Consider the following 15,818-nt stretch of genomic DNA (forward strand, 5'->3'; position numbering starts at 1 on the left):
AGACAGAAGGTAAATTGAACTACGGTGGCTTAGAAGCTCACTTCAAGGCCCTTATGTTCCCGGTTGCAAAGGAGAGCCTAGTGTTGGATCCAGCGTATTTTGGAAGTGTAATTCCAAATTCGAGACAGAAGGTAAATTGAACTACGGTGGCTTAGAAGCTCACTTCAAGGCCCTTATGTTCCCGGTTGCAAAGGAGAGCCTAGTGTTGGATCAACCTCATCAAGACGATACTCTTGAGATGACAGCATCGAAGACGTTTCAAGCTTGGCTGGCTCTGAAAAGATGGGACAAGATACTCATCGATTATACACTTCGGAATCTTACCTATCCCAGCGACAGGCTCCCAGCAATAGCAGGCCTGATCGCTCACTATTCACAACTTATGAATTGGACGAATAACTGGGGACTATGAAAAGACCATTTGACTATCGAGTTACTGCGGAAAGTATTCTCCAACACGCGTGGTCCATATCGCAATACGGCATGGCCGACCTGGTCGTGGATTAGCATACAAAGCCAGGTTTCACTAGGTGGTAGATTTGAGGGCTTCCTTGCAGAAGCACGCTTTGATGAACTTGATGACTCCGCTATCATCGTCCATGGTGTTTCACTCGAATTATCAGAGCTCGACCCACAGACCTACAATCCATTGGAGGCAGACACGCGGAAAGGGAAGGAAAGTCTGAGCAGGGTTGAGTGGGATACCGCTGATATAAATTTCGCCGACCGTCCCTTCGGCGTGCCTTTGACGTGGGCACACCTTCGAGAACATTCTCAGCTCAACAGTGACAGAGTCATGCTGAACGGCCTTTGCTTGGTTGCGGATGGTTCCACAGGTTCATATCGACGTTGTGGAAGTATCTTTTTCGAGACAAACAAAACCACTGCTCGCCAATACGACATCCGCTTTCACTCAAAACAGGTATTTCGCATCGTCTAATTGAGACATGCGAACAATAACCTGTATTCAAACTATGATTGCATTAATCACATCTGTCTGGCGACTTTCCCTGCCTCAGCTTGCATAAAGCAAGGCCTCTCTTTCCCTGCGTGGCAACGATCCCTTGCCCCAAGCTTACCGAGGAAAAATTCAAAATGCAGGGCCACCCACGATGCTCGCCACCGACTCGCGTCCGGCAAAGCGGGACGGGCAACGGTTCGCACTAGACTCTCGATTCCGAAGCCATGGTAAAACCGGAAGCCTGAAAAGCTTAGCATCCAATTCTTCTGATGGTTCTATATGCGAATTTGCGGCATAGCCCGTCATTCTTAACTTGCAATGCTAAGCAGCTCTTACATATGCAACAATTGTAGTGACTGAAAAGTATCAAGCAGATAGTTGCTCCCTAGAGATTTGAAATCTAGATACCGGGTACAATATGTACTTCTCTGACGCAATGTAAGACCGTGTATATACACTCCTAGGCGCCATCATCGCGCCTGTCCTATCCTGTTCCAAACGAAAAAGAAGACGAAAGTGAGAAATTCTCCTGTGTCGCATGTCATTAATGGTTCCCAATCCTGACCGATAAATCCAATTCCGAATGAAGCAATGAGGCGGAAAAATCCTGAACATGAGTGATACGGATGAAAAGCCTTCTACCGCAGAAAGAACGCCGTCGTAATGCATATGCAGTTCCATGATGCTTGTGTTGTTTGACAAAGGAAAATGTGTTTCGCTACACCTGCCATTACGCGGTGATGAAGGCCGCCATCATAGCCAACACACCACTCAAGATGGCATAGTTGGCACCACCGATCGGGGTCGAAGCGGCATTACTCTTCTTCGACTGCGTGCCGTCTGGCTTGAGAACGGCGGTACTGCCTAATTGGAAACCAATGTTGGCCACCACAGCTTGGCTGTCCCGGACAGGAACAGAGATTCTACCGTTGCCATCGGCTGTGGTAGTTGTGACTGTGTTCTCAGTAACGGATGACGCGCCAGTGGTGTCGTCGTAGCTCATGCCGTTCCATGTGACGCCTGTCTGTGAGTCTGCGCCAGGGGCTGTGAGGTAAGAGACGTATACTTCTTTGTTGGCGTTTGCAGAGCCGAGGTTGAGGTTGAAGGTGAAGCTACCCTTGTCCGATGAAGAGGCATTGACTTGCTTCGCGTTGATCATGGTGACGGCTTGAAGCTTATCATTTGCGTAGGCTGCGTATGCACGGATACGGCCGTCGTACGCGGCACCTACGTTGCTTGTAGAAAGAGCAGCAATCTGTGTGGTTCCGTTGCCGTTGCCAACAATCTGCGCGACGGCGGCATGGGCGTAGTACTGCGGTCGTACGAATGTGCTCTGACGGCCATAGATAGGGATAGGCGCCCAGGCACTGGCATTGGAGTTATCGGTCATGTGCATCTGGACCGAGGAGATGCCAATGGATGCTGCATAGAGGAAGAAGTTGAGGGTCCAGAGAGAAGCACCAAAAGCGTCACTCACACCAGGCATGCCTATGGGACCAACGGAGCTCATCTCACGCAAGACGTAGGGGTGCTTTGTGTTGAGGGCAATTCCGACCTGCTTCTCCCAGTATTTGAATTGTGTGTTAGTAGCATCGAGATCCATGAGATCGTCGAGGGTGAGGGGGGTTGGGGTAACTCCGATGACTACTTGATGTTAGCACAGTACAAGAGAGCGGACTGATGGAGATATCGCATACAGTAGAAGTAGTCGTGCTGGTTCCAGGTGGCCAGGAAGTTATCACCGTTCCTGCCCTCCATAATGCCATCATCCACAAGCTGCGCAATCTCAAACGTGGTTCCGATGGTGGAGGCGGTCGCAGGAGCCTCGAAGAAGGAAGACGGTAGGCCAGCAGCCTTGAGCACGCGCTCGTAGACGACCTCGCAGCGGTCTAACCATTGGCTTGTGTATGTCTGTCCATCCCAAGGCGCAGAGCGGAAAGAGTTCTGTAGCCACAAATCGGGCTCGTTGCCAACCTCAAACGAGTATAGTTTGACGTTGTTTATGCCATCGACGGCGGCCTGAGCCAATGCAGCAATCTTGTCTTGGTAGTCGTCGTCCATGTATGCCATGTTCAGTCCGAAAGTCACGGGAGTGTCCTTGGGGAAGCGGTCGAGCGCTTTAAAGTAGTTGGGTCCAATGATCATAGAATCAGCGGCAATGGCGCCCTGTGCCGTCGAGTCTTCGTTTGAAATCCAGGCATATTTTTCGTTGCTCGACTCAAACACCATGTAGTCCTGCGTGTTTCCTCCTAACCGGATATGCGGCGGCGCGCCCGAGTAATCTGCGAGATTCTGTAGCAGCTTGACGGAGAATTGGTTCGTTTCCTCCTTGCCAGTAAAGGAAAAGAGGTTCGAGGGCTCAATGCCGAAGCCAGCATACGAGGGGTCGAGGTAGTCGGAGGCGCCATCGGGCGGGCTGTTCCCTAGCGATATGGAGATGGACTGGGCGAGGGCAAGGCGCAGGGCGGGTAACGACAGTATGGCTAGACTGCTGGCGGATAACGAGGGGAACATGGCTGCTGATAGGAGCCGTCCGGACGCAAGCGAGTGCAGACAGTCGAAGAAGAAAACAAGAACAGCGGAAAGTGAAGTCAAGACTAGCAATCAGTAAAAGCGAGCGCAGGGGAGGTTATCACAGGAAACGGAGAGCGAGGGACATGCAGCCAGGGTCGATGATGAATGGACGCTTGCAGGACGACCGGGGTTCAAGGAAGTGTCAACACTTTCAGACATGCGTCACTAAATGGGCCAAAAGTGGCGCCGGTCCGGGCGATGGCAGAGACGACGCGCCAGACTCAACAGCACATGACATCACGAGCCGCCATGCTTCCGGACGCTGCGACACCAAGCAAACCGGTCTGAGACGCGCGACCTCTGACAGCAGGTGGGCCGCTGAATATCACATCCCACACTGCTGCCCTCACCCATCCAGCAGCGTTGCGCGTTGCACTGGAAAAAAAGAGGATAAACGCGTCAGCTACTGCCGACAACACTCCGTGTTCCAATTATGGTGGCTGCCTCAGATCTGCACCCACGCCAATCTGAGCGGCTACCAAACCCTTAGCCACAATGATCCGCGGCAGGAGGCTCAATAAGCCTTGTTTCGCCATGGCCCCGAATCCGCATCATCGTCCGTTCCTCGATCCTGTGCCGTCTTACCCTCGCACCAGGCCTCGTCATGGGCCCTTGAGCGCCGTGCATCTTCGCGGCTCCTTGACCACCGTGGAGCGCGCGGTACGCCTCCTACGCACTGAGGGCCCTGACGCACAGCGTCTGGATAATCGCAATTCAATATTCTCTCCCGCCCGCCCGTCCTGCCTACACTACCCAACCCCTGCTCCCGTTCGCTGCGTCCACATTGGCCCGTTGACAAGACCGCATGCAGGCTACTGGGAGCTTGATTTATTGCCCAGCCTCTTCCAGCTCTCCACCCCAGCCCCTTCGTAACACTCGTAGCTGCTTTCACTCCCGCCTACCTTTTGATGATGCAAAGGGGAAAACTTTCTTTGACAGCACGTTTGCTAGCCTCAAAGTTTGACGTGACTAGCACCGCCTGCCATCATCTAGCTTTCTGCACCTATAATAGCACCAGGTCTCGAACACGACCACCGGGCATTCTCGTCCGCCCTTGTCCACGATGCCTTGGCTGCCGTCTGATGCCGAAACCCTGACTTCAAACAAGAGCTGAAGAACTCGAGTGCATACTCGGTGTACATCTTGCAGGAGGCAAAACGGATGTCGCGGCCTTTGTAAAGGTAAGCTTACACCATTACGGTACATGTACAACACATGATGTTCAGAGAGGCGTCGCTTGCAAAGACACGGCCAAAACTCCCCGTATTAGGCACTATCTGATCCGCCATTTGCCTACTACTAAAATACAGCTCTTACTACCGCATGACTATGATGCGCATCTGATTCAGCACAATCGAGCTACGTCCATCTGATCAAGAAACTTGCTTGTAGAGAATTTTGTCCAATATGTCAATGCCGTAGTTCCGACATGGCATTGATTGTATGACGTATAGCTTGGTGGAGAGCACCGACAGACGAAAGTATATCGTGGGCCAATCCAATGCAGGGAAAGCATGCTATACAGACGTCGTATTGCTCCTTGTCCGCTGATGGGTATACATTTTTGCTTATTGTGATCTGCTGTAGAACCAGCCCGTAATCTCTAATGGGGGTAGTATCATTACGGGCGACACTTTTCCCGAATTCGATCTTACAGCGCGGCAGTGCTCAGCTCTACACACACACACACACACACACACACCCCTTCTCACCCCACTCACACACACACACACACACACCCCTTCTCACCCCACTCACAGCTTCTACTTCTTACAACTTGCCCATCATCAAGTTTCCAATCATCTCCCGTCCAGTGACCACAGTGGTCCTCCAGAGTGTCGGGAAGTCCAATGTACTCGAGAACGCTACGATTCTGTTAGCCATGCACTCTCCAAGTACTGTCTTCATCTCCATAACATAACAGGATAGAAAGACGGTAAAAGAGTCGACAAACTTACTGTCGGCGTACCCAAACCCAAGCATAGGCGGAATCCATCCCCTCGCATACTCCAACGCAAAGCACCCACTATCCATCTTATACTGCTTAACATCGCCCCTGGTAAGATGATGCACACTTCCCTGAGGGTATACCTCGGCCTCGTAAATGCCCTTTCCAGGCCTGTAAGCCAGCTGCTCGCCCTTCAAGATGTGAAAGTAGTCATCCGCCGTATGCCGACCCGTATGACCCTCGGTTCCAATCGCCGTTCCAAAGACAATCAGATACTCAGTAATAGACGCATGGATAATGTACATGGCGCCCATGGCACCACCCGCATTGTTAAAGATCCATTCTTCGTCCAGGTTGATGTGGGGACCGTGGGCTGCAGAGAGGGTAGATACAATATGGGACACGACAGAAGCCGTGTCGTTTCCATGGAGGGAAATGGCTTCCTGGCTGAGACTGTGAAGTTGAGAAGGAGTGAAGATGTAGAACTTCTCAAGGTGCGAGTCCAGGCTGTACATGAGTGTTGTGAGGACGCCAAGGATGGCGCCGAGCGCGAGGAGAATACGCATCTTGGCTTGGTGCTGCCTCCGGTAAGGAATGTATAAGGTGAGGAAGAAGCCGACCGGATTCGATTATGAACCTTTTGCGAAGAAGGGTGATGTTTGTTTTTTTGTTTCCGTTGCGCTGCAGTTTATGAAGATCGTGAGGATTTTCTTCATTATCAGAACGCACGTGCCAGCCGGAATAGGAGAAGTCCGGGACCCCGGATCGTCAGCTCATGTGGAAGATGGCCTGTTGTCTGCTATGAGGATACCCGTGTTCCGGGTGGAAAGGAGCAATCTTGGCCCATCTAATAAACGGTGGTTATACTGTGCAGTCAGTTGCGTATTTTAGTCATCTACTTTGCGGACAGGAAGAAAAGAGTGAAGATAAATGGGTATAGATTTTACAAATCAAAGCTGCCTACATCATTGAGAGTATTACCTCCTCTTCCATCCCCACCATTACTCTTGGGTGAATATTTGAAAAATGCGATATATGTTATCTCCGAGTCAGAATCTTTTCCCGTCCCTGAAAACGCCATAAACCATGCAGAAGGTCGTAAATATCATGCTAGACGCGATTACACACGAACAATATGTCCAAACACCATATGCACATTAAGAAGTGTCGTCCCTGTAGACATCACCAGCCTCCGATGAAGGTAATGAAGCCATCCACCATGTCAATCCAATCCTGGCCGTTCAGTGTTCCCGCTTTTCTCTTCACCCAGAGCACCTCCACCATCTTGCCCAGATGAGCTCTTGCTTGCTCACCTGCCTCTCTCGTGCCGTCATTCCGCACCAACTGCACCCTGCCACCAGCAAACTTTTCACTGAGATCAATCTTGAAACTGGCGTCACCGTCCGGTGGGCAATACAGTTCCTCTCGTGTCGTCGCTGGCCCAATAACGCCCGGAGCAAGCTGCACAAGGTGTCCATGGATCAATACACTCTGTGTATGACTCCTTCTGGGCTTGAACAGCGAGCCACGCACCGAGAAGCTGACCAGCCTTAGCAGCCCTGCGCCGTCCCCCAGGCGGATGATCCAGTCTTGAAAGGCCTCGTACATCATCTTGAACTCGACTTTGATGACCCACAGATTGTAGCTGTAGAAGATGGCGAGAGCTTCGGAGCGGACGAGGCGGGATACCGAGGCGAGAGCGTGCTGCATCTGGCCGTCAAAGGTGGAGATGCAGTATACGAGGGGTTTGTCAATGACGAGGTTCTCACAATTGCGGTAGATCTGATGGCGGATTTCTGGTGGCAGTGTAACGAAGGTGGGTGGTGCGGGCGTCATGGTCATGTCATTGGTAGAGAGTGTATCGATATCATGGACTGCTGTGGCCTGAATATCTTCCATATGAATAATCTCTGCCTTTTCTTGGTGCAGGGCAATGTGTGCGGCCCAATCCTTGTGCACATCGTTGGGCCCATGGAGCTGGATGCGGTCGAGGCTGTTGTTTCTAGAATGGGACGGGGAAAGCGCGTAGTCGTCCATGTGCTCATCGTCGTCGGGTCTTTCCTCGGCATACAGCTGCAGACCTTCCAAACGCGTGGCATCGGGCAGAGTCGATACGCCGTACTGTTGCGAGTGCTCGGGAGTTGACGGAAACGAAGTGGCCTGGCTCTCGAAGCCGTGGCAGTCGCTGTGCTCGCTCCCATCTCCCAGCAAGTCGGCGTCGTCCGAGTCCGTGTCTGTATCGGAGCCTATGTCTATGTCCACGTTGAGTCTGTATCTCGGCATCTTGGGCGGCAGCTGGTGCGTGGGCGAGCTGGGCGAAGGTAGCTGGGTGGCAGATCGTTTGCTCGAAGTGCGTACAATGGTACCCTTTTGGGACATGTTGCGTCCTCTCCGCTGGCTGGCGGCGCTATCCTCGCTGCTCGTACTCAGCTCCGGCGCGCCGTCACAGTAGCCGCACGGCGTTGTTTGCACACTAGTATCAAGAGGCTGGAGTTTGGGAGAGCGCGCCTTCATGGCTTCAGCATCGTCCGGGGGCGTCTGGCCCGTGACCGAGTATCTGCGCTGGGTGACCATTGTGAGTACAGTGGAGGTGAGGCAGCGAGGGTGCCGAGACAAAACTAGGAGAGAGAGCAAGAGGGCGCGTGGTGTCGTGTTACGTGGAGTCGGTCGAGTGGCAGGCTCCAGCAAAAACCTTTCTTCTGCGCAGATGTGCTGGCAGGCTGCACGATGACCTTTTGCAGGCCCTCGACGCGCGCAATGGGCGAGGCTTGCGGGGTGCGTTAGGTAGCGCTGCGGATGCGGCCGAGTGGACTGAGAAGCGGATTCGCGAGTGGGGAGACACCACTTTTTTTATCGATTACGCCGCCGGGAAAGATGAAGCTAGAGAACAATCACTGAGAACACTCGCGCAGACAGTCACGCAGCCTCGACGGTGTGGGCGAAGGGGTAGAGGTATACACTCGGCACAAACGGATCAGGAGGGAGATGAAGGGCGTAGCATGTTTGGCAACTGGGCAACAATGCCGCGTTTCATGACACCGCAATTTGTCGTCAATGTTGCACTGCCCACCCAGCGATTATCATGCTCCACCGCCAATTTCTCATGTAACCAATCTTCTCATCTTCAATCTTCCATAATCGGCATGCCTCTCGAACCCATGGATGCATGCTTGGCTTATCGATGTATTGCGATCCGCGGCGCATAACGTAACGTCAGCACTTCGTCTCTTGACGGCCTTTTTGGGGAGCCTCTCGTATGGCAGGTGAAACGTGTATTGCTTATCGTGTGCTCGGTCATCTGTTAGGACCTGATCCCAACTACAAAGTCGGGTCCACGAGGGTTGGGAGCTCAACAGTCGTCCAAATCTTCATCAGCAATTCGTCACGGCCTGTTCACGCCATAGCCAATGACATCAAGTTGCAACAATCACCGCCGCTGACTTCGGCGTTATCCGATAATCTACCTAGGTCAAGTTGAACGAATGTAGCTAACAAACATAGACTCGCGCCTGTCTCAATAACGATCCTGTTGAAGGATATTGCAATCGCCCATCACACGAACCTCGTGTTCTTCCGAGACACACGCATGTTGAAATGGTGCTCTTCCTATCAGCATTCTATCATCCTTCTACGCACCACCCTTCTTCTCCATCCCGGCAGGCTCTCGAACCATAATGTCCAACGGGATGTTCCTACCACCCCTCTGCAGATTGATCCTTCTCGTCTCCTCGAAGCCAAACTTTCTGTAGATCGGAGGGTTCGTCTCGTTGCTTGACTCCAGGTAGCACGGTCTTCCCTCGCGGTCTGCAAGCTTCGTTACATGTTCAATAAGCTTGCGAGCATGACCTTTGCCGCGGCCACTGGGCTTGGTACCCAGGTAAACAAGGTACCAGGCGTCATGCTCTCGTTCACCGAGCGCGCTATGCATAGTGTCGTGGAGGAGGGGCAGGAATTCGTCGAAGAAACGGCGTTTACCTTCAGAGGAAAGACGGTAGTTGAGGCGCCACATGCCAGAGCGGAAAATCGTCAGGTAGTCGTCCATATTCTGGCCGGGCGGCATCCTACGTGCGTGAGCTCCAAACCATACCAGCTTCACAGCATCGACAACTTACCACAGTGCGACTGCTTCGAAGTCGCCTACCGTAGTCACTAGTCCCTTGAGAATGTGAGCATACGTTATGTACTCAAGTATTTCGACATGCAATGCCCATTTCTGCTCTTCGGTCCAGTGCTCACGATCAGGCACGTCAATGAAGTACCTGGCAACATCATCCTGGCCAAAGGCTTGCGCCAGACATTCAGCCGCCTGCTTGTACTCCGCAGCCGTAACGACGCGGACGCCGTCGGTGAGCGGAGGCAGAACAGTAGCGCCAGCACCATTTGTCTTTTGCTTCAGGATTCTGAAGCTAGCAGGTACCTCATTGACCCTAATGTTAGCAGACTTCAAGGTTGATGACTTGGTGTCCACTGTGTAATTACAGCTGACTGGCGTAACGGGAGAGAATGTTTTCGCCATGATTGCAGTTTTGACCGCAAGCTTCTACTAGTATTTAAGTGGGATCTGCCGCTTCGTTTGGTTATAGGGACAGTCGTGGAATTCGCCAGCGTGAGGTGTTCCCCGCAGGGCTTTGAACAGGATTCGGCGAAGGGGTGAGAGGTTAGTCACTTGAACTGCGGTATATCTAGATGAGCACCTAGAGTTCAAACAACACGACTAGATTGTGATTAGTCTGGTTGTGGCAATGGGTCGTCGTGGGCTGAGCAGGAGCCGTGACCGTCGATTGCCTGCCATGTAGTATACCTTTTCTGACTTCGCTTGGTGTTTACGTTTTAGCCGGACGATTAAGATCTCCCGTGTGAACTCTGGAGAGCTGCGATCTCGAGACGGTATCGACTCGAGATGGGTAGCGTAATGAAGTGAAGGCTTGACGTAGATCTACCGACATCAATGTAAGAGGCTAGATGAGCTCCCTCTTGATTTTAGGCTCGACAGACGTAGCGTGTCAGTCCGATGAAGTAGTTTTGCGTCGATAATATGCGCCTTGGGTGAACGATGTGCCAACCTTTATGTGTGTGTGTGTGTGTGTGTGTGGACGGTGCCTGTTGATGTACGACTGCTTAGAGTTTGGACTTTGCTTTTTGACTCGCTGGCAGCTTTGTCACAAGACCAGTGGCAGCACTGCAGTACGATGCTTGGCTGATGTCGAGCAGCAGCGGGCGTCTTATGAAGGATCGCGAACGGAGGTCGGCTGCAGCGGGTTGCGTATGGCGTGGGGGTGCAGTGGCTAGTGACGTGAGGTGAGCGCAAGCTGACGGTCGGCACCCTGCGCCAGATTTAAGGCTTGTGTGTCTTTGTGGTGGAGTCAGAGATGGGAAGTTGGGAGTTTGATATACCTCCATCCACCCTGCACGATCAGCGCACCAAGCGCCGCCAGGTGGAGGTAAAGGTCATGCTTCACAGATGTAGCTCAACACGGGAGCTATCTTCGGACCAACCACTTAGGCTGTTACGCATGCGAGTGTCCTTCTCATTCGTCCTGTGACCTTCGACTTGGTGTCGGGCCGAAGCGGCTCAACGTAGACGTTGCCCTATGGCTTGCTTGCTAATCGTTTGGCGTTACAACTCGCTGCTTGCTTGCGAACTACACTCGGCGATAGAGAGTCAAGGCAGAGAGTACCGGGCTGACATCGGACGCCTGGCGGGAAACTGTGGGGTGGAGAGGAAGGGTTGCGTTGCACACCTCGGTTGTACCTCCTCAGAACAGGTAAGCGCAAAAGTAACACCAGCATTAGGCCTACGCTCTCTGGTAGCTAATGATAAAGCAAACACCCGAAATACTTCCGCTACATGATTGTCTGCGTCTGGCTCGGATGCTACTAATCTATCAGCTGGAGATATGCGGTAGGCGGGGCTAGGCTGGATCAACTGTCACGCCATGTTATTAGAATACAATGATAGGAGAGAAGCGGACCTTGATGCGCGCACGATAAAGCCACGACGACTAGTGGGCGTGGGGAATGATTCAATGGTCAATGACTGGATTAAATGGCAGTTGTGGTATCTAAGGAGGCCGAGCCTGCATGCACGTACCGCCTCACTTTCGGGAATGGGGTAATCTAGGCCAAGGATCTGGAAGCCGGTACGCTCGAATAGCATCCAAGGAATCGATGCACATATTACGGTGCTCTTCATGTCGTTGGGAAAGCTTGTCCATGCTTTTTACATGCGACGAATCTCTGTCTCTCCCATGTACTTGTCCAAACCAGAATCGAGGTGGTCCCACCATTCGAAAAGCATGCTTTCGCAGATGAGCTTGAACCACGGCGTGAACTTGAGCGACTTGTCCTGGAACATGGTCTTGAGGTCCTCCTGGGACACCCATCTTGAATCGCGGGCCTCGTTGGGGTTGACATTCAGGTCCACATCGGCCTTCATGAATAGGATATAGTCAACTAATGGTTCGTAAGTACCCGTCCACGTATCCAAGAGTCAGTAGCACAACTTACTCTCATGCTCGCCCCACTTGCCGTCACTAGGCGACTTGTAGTGTATCCGGGTGAGGAATTTGAAATCGTCTATAGGCACTTGTTCGGCCTTGATGCCCAGTTCATGGTCCAGCTTGCGCACTGCTGCGCGACGCACGCCCTGGATCGATTCTTGCAGACCAACGCCAGTCTCTCCTGGTATGCCTAGCGGGTGCGAACAGCATGTGTTTGTCCACATGTCCGGGAATGTAATCTTCTCGGTCGCGCGCTGCTGAAGAAGGAGACGGTTCTGGGAGTCGAAGAGGAAGACGGAGAATGCACGGTGAAGGAGGCCTCGATCGATGTTCTCCATCAAATGACCTGCAACATGTCAGTACCGGCCAATTGACGAATCGCGCTGTAGCCACTCACATAGCTTCTTGGTCGCACTGCCAATCGGGATGTCGTTGTTGTCCAGCACGATGCACACCTCGTCCATCAGCCGTATCTGCTCCTCGTCGTAGCCCTGGAGCGCATTGTCGCTCGTGGCCGAGTTGTGCGATCCTCCGATGAGGGTGGTGTTTACTTCGGGGAAGAGGCGCAGCACGTTCTCCGCCGTGATCTCAGGGTGCTGAGTGACAGTCTCGATGGTGCTCATGGTTGCGAACCGACACGCGTGCAGGCGAGGGAGATTGAGGCGTAGAAAATATGTCCCGAGGAGTAGGAGGGGCGGTCGGGGGGTATTGAACAAAGCGAGCACGCGCCCCTGTCCCCCATGCAGGGTTCCGCCTCCGCGGCGGTCTGGGTCAACTGGCAGTTCGCCAGTATGCATGTGGCAATGAGCAACGCACCCCATCACCGTAACAAAAGTTTTTGTTTGCAAGCGCTTTTGTCTTATTGTCTAGTTTTGACCGTTGCTCATCATGCTATACACTTTGCCGAAGCCATTGGGCTTTTCGATCCAGGTATCAATAACTCAGAAACTTTTCCGTAACCGGAAGACATGCGAATATGCTCAAAAAGACAAACCCCTGATAACAGTAGAGAAATCAACCAACTCCAAAAGTCCAGTATATACAAAGCGTCTGGCGCTTAAGCCACAGTGGCAGTCTTGTTCTTCTTGGCAACAGGCACCTCGGCCTGTGCATCGGCGGTAGCGTCAAGCTCCCGCTTCTCTGAGACGCCGTTCAGCTCGGCCTCAGCCTGAGCAAACTTCTTCTTCTCTTCCTCAGTCATACCAGGAAGAAGGGGTACCTCCTCCTTAGCGTGAAGGTTGTTGTGGTAGGTACGGATGATTGAGTCGGTGTCGTCAAGAGCAATCTTGCGGATGTCTGCAATAGCCTTGATCTTGGAAGTGCACTCCTTGTACTGCGCGTCCGTCATCTTCAAGCCAAGCTGCTCAGCACGGCTCTTGATCGCGTTCCATCCAGTAAGCCTGCTGGCAAAGTGTACGTATCGGGACATGCCGAAATCCTGAGGGTTGATAATCTCGTATGTAGAAGGGTTGTTGAGGATGGCCTTGGCGTGGATACCAGCCTTGTGGGTGAAAGCACAGAATCCGGTAATGTAGTTCTGCTCAAGTTAGTACATGATCTGCCAAGTCTTCACTGCTGCCTAGTAGCAGAACTGGCACTTACGTTGAAGGGAATGTTGACCTCAACAAGATCGGCGACCAGGTCCTCAACCTCCTTGAGAGCCTTGATGTTGTACTTGCTGGTGACGTATTCGCGGTCCGCAACGATCATGCGGGCCATGAGACCTCCAAGAGGGGTGATTCCATTACGCTCACCAATACCGAGTACGGAGGTATCGATGTGAGTGGCACCAGCCTCTAGCGCGCAGAAAGCGTTCGCAATGGCGCAGCCAGAATCGTTGTGGAAATGTGTCTCAATGTCGCAAGAAACGACACCACGAAGAGTTCGTACGAGGTCGTAGACCTGACGAGGAGATGCGCAACCAACGGTATCAGCGATACCAACACGGTCGACGCCAACCTTGTCGACAGCGCTGTAAATGGACAGAAGGTCGACGAGGTCTGAACGGAACGAGTCCTCAGAGCTGAATCGGATCTCCTTGCCCTTGCTCTTGACGAACTCGATGACCTCGAGCGCCGTGTTTTTGATGTATGTCATGTCCTTGCCGTGGCTGTGCTCGCGGAGGTACGCCGAGGTTCCGATGACGACATCGAGACCATCGACACCAGTCTCGACAGCGATTCGGGCATCGTCCATGTGGCATCGTACGTGAGTAAGGATCTTGGCTTTCAACTGGCACGTTGTCAGATTGCGTCCTCACCGCCAAAACAGGGCGAGAAAAAAATTACGTACTCCGAGCTTGCAAAGAGCTTCACAGTCCCTTCTTGACTGCTCAGAGGCAGCAGGGCTGGTAACTTCAATGTCTAGATTTGTGGTCAGCTTCTGAAAGCTTCGCGCCAAGTGCCGCGGAGGGTAGCCGTACAGTCAACACCAAAGTTGTCCAGAGCTTTGGCAATCTTGATCTTGGCCTCGAGATCGAAGTAGGCGTTGGCGAATTGCTCACCCTCTCTCAGTGTGCTCTCTGCACAGGCAAGTTAGCATTATTTTCGACTGCCAATAGTAAAACTTCAGTCGGCGCGAGTGCGCATCCGATAACGCTCGAGATAGGCGTTATGACGTACCGATAATCTTGAATCGGCCGACATTTGACAAGAAGTCGCCAACGGGCGCGTATGGGCTCTTGTGCGAAGGGTGAGGGTTCTGTCTGGTCTGAACGCCTGTGAAGCCTTCCTTGTTGCCGTTGGCGCCGTTGGTGCCATTGCTATGGCCGTTGGTAGCAGGTGTTTCTTCGGGTTGAGGACACATGTTGGGCAATTGATGTGGATGGGAATGAGGAGGTAGGAGGGATGGTGGATGAAGGGCGGTATTTGAATGCTGGGCAATCAATTCCAAGGTGAGTCAAGAAGGACAAAAATCTGCTGCGAAGAGCGATGATGAAAGCGCAGGGCCGGGATCGGGTCTGTAGCTCTGCGCTAGCCGCCTTCGTTCGCATGTGGGGTTGCCGTTTGGCGGCGGCCAACGAGATGACTCTGCTTTGATGCACACAAGGCGGAGTAGACTTCGTTTTTCCGCTCTCAATCTGTTTGCTCTCCACAAACCTGGAGAAAGTGCGGCCGAGGCTCCAGACTGGATGCCTATCCTGGGTCAAGCAACGAGCATCTGCACGCAGACCATGCCATTGGCGATCCACCTCACCGCCTCGTTACCCAGGCTCGGTGGTGATATTGGCCGCGGACTTGCTGCACGCGATACCAAGACACACTCAACGTTTAGCATCTTCCAACATGTGCAGTCACAAATGCAAAAAACAAAGTACAGCGGTGGGTCGCTACACATGAGTCTGTCTAGAAAAGATTTTCATCCCTTACGATAAGCATATACAGTCTTTCGCCAGTAAGTGTCACACAACCCCGCTTTGAGTCAGACAAGTCGTATGTACCAAGAGGCCTGTGCCAGAGTGGTAGTCATGACCGGAACTCTATGCATGGTCTATGTAGCACGGTACGGGTCGTCCCTGGTTTCCAGTCCCGTGGTACGACCTCAGGGTACGTACATACCAATTAGGTAGAAACACTTCAATAGCCGTGCAAGATAAAAAGAGCCATATGTCTCAAGCTGTAAGATCAGACGTTCAAGTTCTTTTCTGAGCCCTAGCACAAGCTCAAAGCCTAACGTGCTACTCTATTGCTTCCATCCCGCGTAGCTTCGAGATAAGCTGGTCGTTCTCAGGGTCATATGCAGGTACTTCCGTTCGACGTGGTGCATCGGACATAGCAAAGACCCTGATCTATACTTATTCTCCGCCTACATTACCCGTGCTAACCCTAGCGACCTG

At 52.5% G+C, this 15,818-nt stretch overlaps 6 protein-coding genes across 6 annotated transcripts; all 6 read right to left on the reverse strand.

Annotated features, from left to right (window-relative positions):
* Window positions 1–1,691: 1,691 nt before the first annotated feature.
* Window positions 1,692–3,475, reverse strand: GT037_011060 (glycoside hydrolase family 79 protein; the record flags this gene model as incomplete). The annotated part of the gene is made up of 2 exons (XM_038936107.1): window positions 1,692–2,605; window positions 2,659–3,475. The coding sequence occupies 2 exons, from the start codon at window positions 3,473–3,475 to the stop codon at window positions 1,692–1,694; spliced, it is 1,731 nt and encodes a 576-aa protein (XP_038781153.1).
* A 1,830-nt stretch (window positions 3,476–5,305) lies between these two features.
* GT037_011061 (c-8 sterol isomerase) lies at window positions 5,306–6,049 on the reverse strand (the record flags this gene model as incomplete). Its single annotated transcript, XM_038936108.1, has 2 exons — window positions 5,306–5,400; window positions 5,494–6,049. The coding sequence occupies 2 exons, from the start codon at window positions 6,047–6,049 to the stop codon at window positions 5,306–5,308; spliced, it is 651 nt and encodes a 216-aa protein (XP_038781154.1).
* A 616-nt stretch (window positions 6,050–6,665) lies between these two features.
* GT037_011062 (uncharacterized protein) lies at window positions 6,666–8,057 on the reverse strand (the record flags this gene model as incomplete). Its single annotated transcript, XM_038936109.1, has 1 exon — window positions 6,666–8,057. The coding sequence occupies one exon, from the start codon at window positions 8,055–8,057 to the stop codon at window positions 6,666–6,668; it is 1,392 nt and encodes a 463-aa protein (XP_038781155.1).
* A 1,054-nt stretch (window positions 8,058–9,111) lies between these two features.
* Window positions 9,112–9,999, reverse strand: GT037_011063 (n-acetyltransferase protein; the record flags this gene model as incomplete). The annotated part of the gene is made up of 2 exons (XM_038936110.1): window positions 9,112–9,544; window positions 9,596–9,999. 2 exons carry the CDS (start codon window positions 9,997–9,999, stop codon window positions 9,112–9,114), a joined length of 837 nt encoding a protein of 278 aa, XP_038781156.1.
* A 1,704-nt stretch (window positions 10,000–11,703) lies between these two features.
* On the reverse strand, window positions 11,704–12,606 carry GT037_011064 (isopentenyl-diphosphate delta-isomerase 1; the record flags this gene model as incomplete). Its single annotated transcript, XM_038936111.1, has 3 exons — window positions 11,704–11,936; window positions 11,991–12,329; window positions 12,381–12,606. The coding sequence occupies 3 exons, from the start codon at window positions 12,604–12,606 to the stop codon at window positions 11,704–11,706; spliced, it is 798 nt and encodes a 265-aa protein (XP_038781157.1).
* A 434-nt stretch (window positions 12,607–13,040) lies between these two features.
* Window positions 13,041–14,788, reverse strand: GT037_011065 (homocitrate synthase; the record flags this gene model as incomplete). Its single annotated transcript, XM_038936112.1, has 5 exons — window positions 13,041–13,520; window positions 13,586–14,215; window positions 14,276–14,346; window positions 14,406–14,504; window positions 14,605–14,788. The coding sequence occupies 5 exons, from the start codon at window positions 14,786–14,788 to the stop codon at window positions 13,041–13,043; spliced, it is 1,464 nt and encodes a 487-aa protein (XP_038781158.1).
* Between the last annotated feature and the right edge of the window lie 1,030 nt (window positions 14,789–15,818).

Source organism: Alternaria burnsii (genome assembly GCF_013036055.1).
Source record: "Alternaria burnsii strain CBS107.38 chromosome Unknown 712, whole genome shotgun sequence".
NCBI classification, from domain to species: Eukaryota; Fungi; Ascomycota; class Dothideomycetes; order Pleosporales; family Pleosporaceae; genus Alternaria; species Alternaria burnsii.